The sequence below is a fragment of the Lagenorhynchus albirostris genome, chromosome 13 (assembly GCF_949774975.1).
Source record: "Lagenorhynchus albirostris chromosome 13, mLagAlb1.1, whole genome shotgun sequence".
Taxonomy (NCBI): domain Eukaryota; kingdom Metazoa; phylum Chordata; class Mammalia; order Artiodactyla; family Delphinidae; genus Lagenorhynchus; species Lagenorhynchus albirostris.
Window position 1 is genome coordinate 53,170,517 of NC_083107.1, and position 6,587 is coordinate 53,177,103.

Sequence of the window (6,587 nt, forward strand, 5' to 3'; positions counted from 1 at the left end):
CACCGACTGCCTTGGTTCCACCCCGAGGATTTCACTGAGAGAACACGGTAGAGGGAATCAGGAAGCAGAGAAAAGGTCACAAATAAGCATCTCAGGAACAATGAAAGCTTTTCTCTGTGCAGCAGTGGGAGAGTTGCTAGAAAAACTGGAAAGGTATTAATCAGAAGTGGCTATAAATCCTCTGGAGTTTTGCTCTTATAAAACTCCTCAGAGAAAGTCTTGAAGGAAATGCAGGTCAAAGCCCAAAAAAGCTCTTGATCAGAGATTGCTGGAGGAAAATCTTCCCAGACGCCGTTTAATAGGCAGCAATCACCCCAGGAGTGGGGAAGCCAAGTACGCTTGAAACATGGTTGCAATTCCTAATAGGTCTTGTCACACTTAAGGCACTGCAAGCTCCATCCAACGAACAGCTGAAGCTAGCTGGCGATTCATAAAGCCAACAGTTTAAAGTTTATTATGATGAAAGCACTTAATGACAGCCATCGCTAGGGGCCCATCATTTATAAAGCTGTGCTGAGTATTAGGCATGTAGCATGACCACCAATTTTATGTCACAATTGCTACCATAAAATGACCTTTGGTGATTTTTGCTGCATGTGGTGGACAGCTCTTCCTTCACATTAGTGCTCTGTGGCTTTCTTTGCAGACTATTATGCTGTCTAAAGCTTATTTGGCACTGTCGTGAGCCTCAACCCTTGTTATTACCCCGAAGGCCTGTCTAAAAAAAAAAAAAATCTCATGCTCTATTACGCCACTCCAATAATTTACAGTTCTTACCAGCCTTGGTCTGTGTAATATTTTAATGCAAATATGCTTTACCACTGCATTTTATTTAAAAAGAAAAGAAAAGTTCCCATGCCTCTGGCTAGGGCAATATCCATTTGATGGGAGTTCACTGAAATCAGCCTCTTATTCCCTGGTCAGGTCTCACTGAATGTGTACTCTTCTCCTTGGTCAGTTAAAAACACCTCCAAAAAAAAAAGAGAAAAGGTTAATTAAACTTTCCTTGCGAAAGAGGTTTTTGTTTTTAAAGATCCTATGTGTGATAAACTCACCTAAGGCAGAAACACTAATTCTTATTTCCCTACATCCAGTCCCAATGCAAATTTACATCTAACATTATTTAATTAGGATTCCATTTTCCAACCTGCTTTGTATAGTTAGAAAGTGTTTGAATACACGGCCACTTTACCGCTCCGATGTAAGCTGCTGCTGAGAAAGTGGTCTGTCCATGCTACACCACCTTTAAATTGTGTATATAATTTTATAAATGATATAAAATCTGCTTCCAGTCCCTGAAAAAAAAATATAAGCATGGCACACTGCAATTTTGGGAGGATGTAAAATATGTGATTTCTGCTGGTACCGACTGTATTGGGTTTAATATAAAGCTTTTTTCAATAAGGTAAATTGTTACATGACAAACTCATCTTCCACCATTATCATCTGCTGTTTGTGTTTAACAACAGGAGTCCCGCTCTAACAAAACTGTTGTAATGGCTGTACAAATTACTCAGCTGAAAGCTTTTCACCAAACAAAACAGTATTAATCAGCAGTTCTTATGAAGGTGCTAATTAAAAACAATTTTCTTCCTCAGTTTGCAATACTAAAGCCATCTTCACTTGCACAGTTTCCAATATACAGCTACTGTATTTGCTCACACTTCAGGCCCTCTATTAACTATTGAATCTCCTATTAGCCATTTTATTACATTTCTGTTTACAAGCTTGTTGACATTTTAAAAGTCACAGTATGATCTGTTTTATCTATTAAAAAATGTATTAATTGAAAAGTCAGGGGGACAAAAAAGGCAAAAGATAGACTCCAAATGAACAGACGTCCAGGGCAGAGAACAGAGTGAGCATTTAGTCACAGTCTGGGCAGTAAGGTTTCTGGGTAAAATGAAATCTGAGAATTAAACGTGGCATTTCAGGCTTAATGGTTTGTTAAACACCAACGGGCTGCTTCCTAATTTGGAAATAGTCCACTCAGGAAAACATATTTGCCCACTGTCTAAATTCAGTGTCTAAGGAGACCCAGTCTGACTTTCAAATCAATCTTTCCTCTCTGGGATACACTCAGCCTAATTTTGACATTTCATACAGTCTCAACTCAGGAGACTTTGATCTGGGGTGGGGAGTGTACCTGGAATCTGGAAGCAGATTGAGGGTCTAAACAGCCTTATCTTCCCTGTGAGTGTGTCTATGAGTGTGTATCTACGTACACATGACTCCCTCCCCTGCGTGAGCATTCTGCCCCCTCCCCCGAGTCCACTGCTGGACAATGCCACCCAATTGCTTGGCATATACTGGAAACAAGTCAAATGCTGACTAAGCACAAAAGCCCCATGGAAGCTGTGTTGAGGGAAGGGGACAGTCCATTCCTATTAAAAAAGAAGAAGCCTAACCCTTAGGAGAAGAAGGTATGCCCCACTTTGATAGTAGAGAGAAAAAAAAACACAAAAACCCCGCTACGTCAACAATCTCCTGCCTGTGGTATTAAAACCAGGTTCTTCAACTGTCAAAAGCAGTTAACTAGTTTAGGAAAGACACCTGGCTGTTGAAATAGGGCTCCAAAAGGCCACTAATCCTTCCATTCACTCAGTTAACTGCTAGATCCCCCAAATTGATTCAACAGGTATGCAGTGGTAAATTCAGCCCATACTGAAGCCAAAGGGAAAAACAGCAAGGGGCGGGCAGCTCTTCTCTGAAAACACCGGAGGAACCAGCCAGAAAAGCTTTTATGGCCCGACAAGTTTTCTGCTGAATACAGAGCACCTAAATTACCCTACCCTAATGGAAGTTACATTTTCGTGCTCAGTCAAAAAGCCAACAAAATACACAATTTACACAAAATAGCATCAACCTCTTAGGTAGTCTTTTCTAGCACTTTTATCCCAATTCACAGCATATGTCTTGCTATAAAATAAAATATATTTCTTATAACCAACTTGTATGCGGCTGTTCGTATCACCGCATTAGAACTGACCATGGGCCATATTAGAAACATTCTCATACCCAACCAAATCTATTTAGTATGACAAAAGAGATTTGTGAGTTTTCTCAGAAGATACAGGTACACAGGAAACAGGAATACAGTAATAATTCTTATGATTTCAGACAGGCTTTGTTTTGAAACAAACACAGGCACAATTACACAGACAATTATGAAATGGGGCATTTCAATTGCAATTATGCAACCCAATACCGATGCAGAGAAACAATTCTTAACCATAAAGTTCAAAAGAAATGTAAGTGGATAAACTTTCTAAAGCAGCTATAATTTTTTCCCCTCTCAATATTGGCACTTCGCCAAAATTTGGGAAAATAAAAACACTTTTAAACTATTCAATAATATACAACATTAGTTTCTTACAAACTTCCAAAGAGCCTGGACTAGTGACATCTCCAGGTAAGGGTCCCATAAAGAGCAAATCTATGAAACCCTTAACATTTTACAAAAGATTCTCTAGGTTTTAGTCACAATGAACATATTTCTTTACTCAATGTCTTTTGGTAGCACAGCTCAATTCTTATACCCTGTCTCCAGCTTAGGTAACTGTACACACTATTCTCAGATATTAAGAAAAAACACACTACTAATTTACTTTTTAAAATACAATTTCTTCCAGCAAAATAAACACTGGATTTCTACACCCACAACACACAAATGTAAACTGAATTCTCGCCAATTCATGTATTTTCATGAGAAAAAAATGGAACTATTCTCATGGTTCTGATGCTCTATATTTTACAAGAAAAAATAAGAACAGGTGATCTTAGATGCTACTGCAGGGATGGGTTTTCTTTGTCTGGCAGATTTAGTTGCAGGAAGAAATCATTTCTCTGCATTTTCACCAGTATAAATGGAACTACCTGTGTTGCCTTTTAAAACATTCCGAATTCTGATTTTTTAAACAAGAAAATAGGAAGCCAGTGTGCAACCTATACAGTCGCCAAAGGAGAGCTGCCACTAGCTGAACTACTCAGCTAAATGGCTGGTTTGCATTGCCCTGGTCTTTATCTAGCATTGAGAATAGACTGCTGTTTTATCCAAAGAGGAATAAATTGCTGTTATTGTGATGTTAGCCCATCACTTGGCATTGCAATTCAAGTTTTTGTGAGAAAGAAATGTATGATCTAACTGCGACTTGACCTATGCCTTCAGAGATCCATCTAGGTGCTCTAATGGAGCAGAAAAAGTGGTGAATACAAGAACATGCAAACTGATGGTGAAAAATTTGTTTGATGATAGAAGTGAGCAGAGAAGACATCTGAGAGTCGCTGTTTTTATGACAGCTAAGTTTGCTTAATATGCAAAAGGATTCGCCCCCAGTCTCCCACCTATCACTTTAATTGTATCACGCTAAATACACGCTTTGCCTCTACTAAAGATAGGAGGATATATAGCTAACCTACTAATGACATTACTGTGAAAGTGGACACAGATGATTCCTTACAGATAAACATCTGAATTTCCACAAAAGGCATTAGAGCATCTCCGGGATGAACCAGGCAAGGAGAGGCTTGGGTTCCCTGCAGAAAAGTCATTCTCTCTTAATCCTAGGTAGCACATATTAAATGTTTACCATACACTTGCATTGCTGCATAGGACTATATATACTTACTTTCAATCAGATAATTGTGTGATTGAGTTTTTAAAAACTCGCCCTGGTTGCCATCTCGTTTTATCAACCATTTATTCAAAATTTCCCTGGAAAGGACCTCTTTTGAAAGAGGCCTGGAGAACAGCAGTAGATTTGAGCCCTGATAAAGGCTCACTTTTCATCCATAGTCAGAGCCTAAATGTGCTCTTCTTGTACCTAAACAGATAATAAGCACTCAGCACACTCCTCCTCCTTGACACAACGCATTGAGACTAATCACACATAATTGGAGAGGAGGAGCAGAGGGCTGGCCATGCTATTGTGTCCAGAGGACAAACGGTCAGTTTATGAGGCTTTGGGCTGATGTAGTCATTTCTTATACATCTATAGGGAAAAAAAACATCCTGTTTAAAAGAAAAAAGGAGGATGGGTGAGAGAGAGAGACAGCAAAACAGAGATGGCAGATTTAATACAATTAATTTGAGGGTGATCTGAAAGATTTGCTTGCTTTCTTTCTTTTTTTTAACCAGGAAAGAATCATCATGTTTGCTGGGTTGGCAGATGAAAAATGACCACCACTAAAATAGAACAAAGACCAAGATATTTTCTAAAGGGGGGGTAGGGGGTGGGGTGGGAATCACCAAAAGAAATTCTGTCTCAATGAGAGGGAAAAATACTTGGGTGGCTCTCAAGCCCAATTCAAATCTCACATAGGCCGCTTATACCTAGTTAAAGACAAAAGTTTGGTGCAGGGCTTCCCTGGTGGCGCAGTGGTTGAGAGTCCGCCTGCCAACGTAGGGGACACGGGTTCGTGCCCCAGTCCGGGAAGATCCCACGTGCCGTGGAGCGGCTGGGCCCGTGAGCCATGGCCGCTGAGCCTGCGCGTCCGGAGCCTGTGCTCCACAACGGGAGAGGCCACAACAGTGAGAGGCCCGTGTACCACCAAAAAAAAAAAAAGAAAAAAAAAAGAAAAAAAAAGTTTGGTGCAGGAAGAGCAACAAGCAGGACGGCTGGGGAGTCAACGTGGGTGAGGACAGGTGGACCCCGGAACCCACACATGGAATGTTGCAAAGGCAGTTGGGGCCCATGTCCTGGGGGCTTGAAAATCTCAGGGAGCCAACGGCTTACTGCATATTATACCCGTTACAGATTTCTGTTTTTGTGAAAATCCTGCCTGTGCACTGGATGTTTTCTTTGTCTTTCGAGCAGCTTAATCTTCTATTCATCTTTGGTTAAAATAAGCAGAAGTGGGTAATGAAGGTTTTCTTCATATATATCCTGGTTTTCCTTTTTCAACTGAAAAAGAATAATAGAGGAAAAAAGGGTAAGGAGACTCCAATTAGGAATTTTCACCAATCAGTTTTAAAGTTGAGTAGAAGGAAGACTTCTTACCTAAGTATATTGTTCTGGAAAAATAAAGCACAAAAAAGCAACCCAAAGTGGTCCTCAGTGGCAGTGACAAGACAATACTATGTATCAAGCTGGGATTTTTTTTTTTTTTGGTGAGGGGTAGGGTGTTTTTTCATAAATAGCCAGGATGCTTTTATGACTTTGTGGACTCCGAGGTACTTCGGCACAGGGAGAGCTGGGGGCTTGCTCATCTTCACCAGACCAGCCATTTGGCGTCGAAGTTTCTGCTCCTGGATCTCTCTGCCCCCTGTCAGTGCCCCAGGAATCAGGCCGGCAGGCGTTTCAGATCATTTGGAGACCTGGGCACAAGGGACAGACTGGTGGGGCCTAAGACATTTCAGAGGCTCTCCAGCTGCTTCCTAGGGGTTTCAGTATTAATGATAAGTAATTCAAGCATTGTTTTCTCCGAGGAGGAAAACAGATTCCAACAACAGGAGCAGCAAAAGCTTCGGTACTATTCAGGTGGAGTTCTGAGAGCCTTCCCATGATAGACTTAAAAGTCCAGTCAGAGTTCTCAAATCTAAAGTACACTTTTCCTCATTCAGCTAGAATAATTTTCAGAATCGTATT

At 40.6% G+C, this 6,587-nt stretch overlaps 1 protein-coding gene across 2 annotated transcripts in view; it reads right to left on the reverse strand.

The window, feature by feature from the left end:
• Positions 1–793: 793 nt before the first annotated feature.
• Positions 794–6,587, reverse strand: part of CAMKMT (calmodulin-lysine N-methyltransferase) — a 404,052-nt gene continuing 398,258 nt past the window's right edge. Inside the window, exons 11-12 of one of the 2 annotated variants that reach the window (XM_060169393.1) lie at positions 5,782–5,903; positions 794–4,823 (exon numbers count right to left, since the gene is read on the reverse strand). In XM_060169393.1, coding sequence (XP_060025376.1) covers positions 5,826–5,903 — 78 coding nt within the window. In that variant the 3' untranslated portion in view covers positions 794–4,823; positions 5,782–5,825. Of the gene's footprint in view, positions 5,904–6,587 lie in introns of both variants that reach the window. The other variant, XM_060169392.1, reaches the window with a different exon arrangement.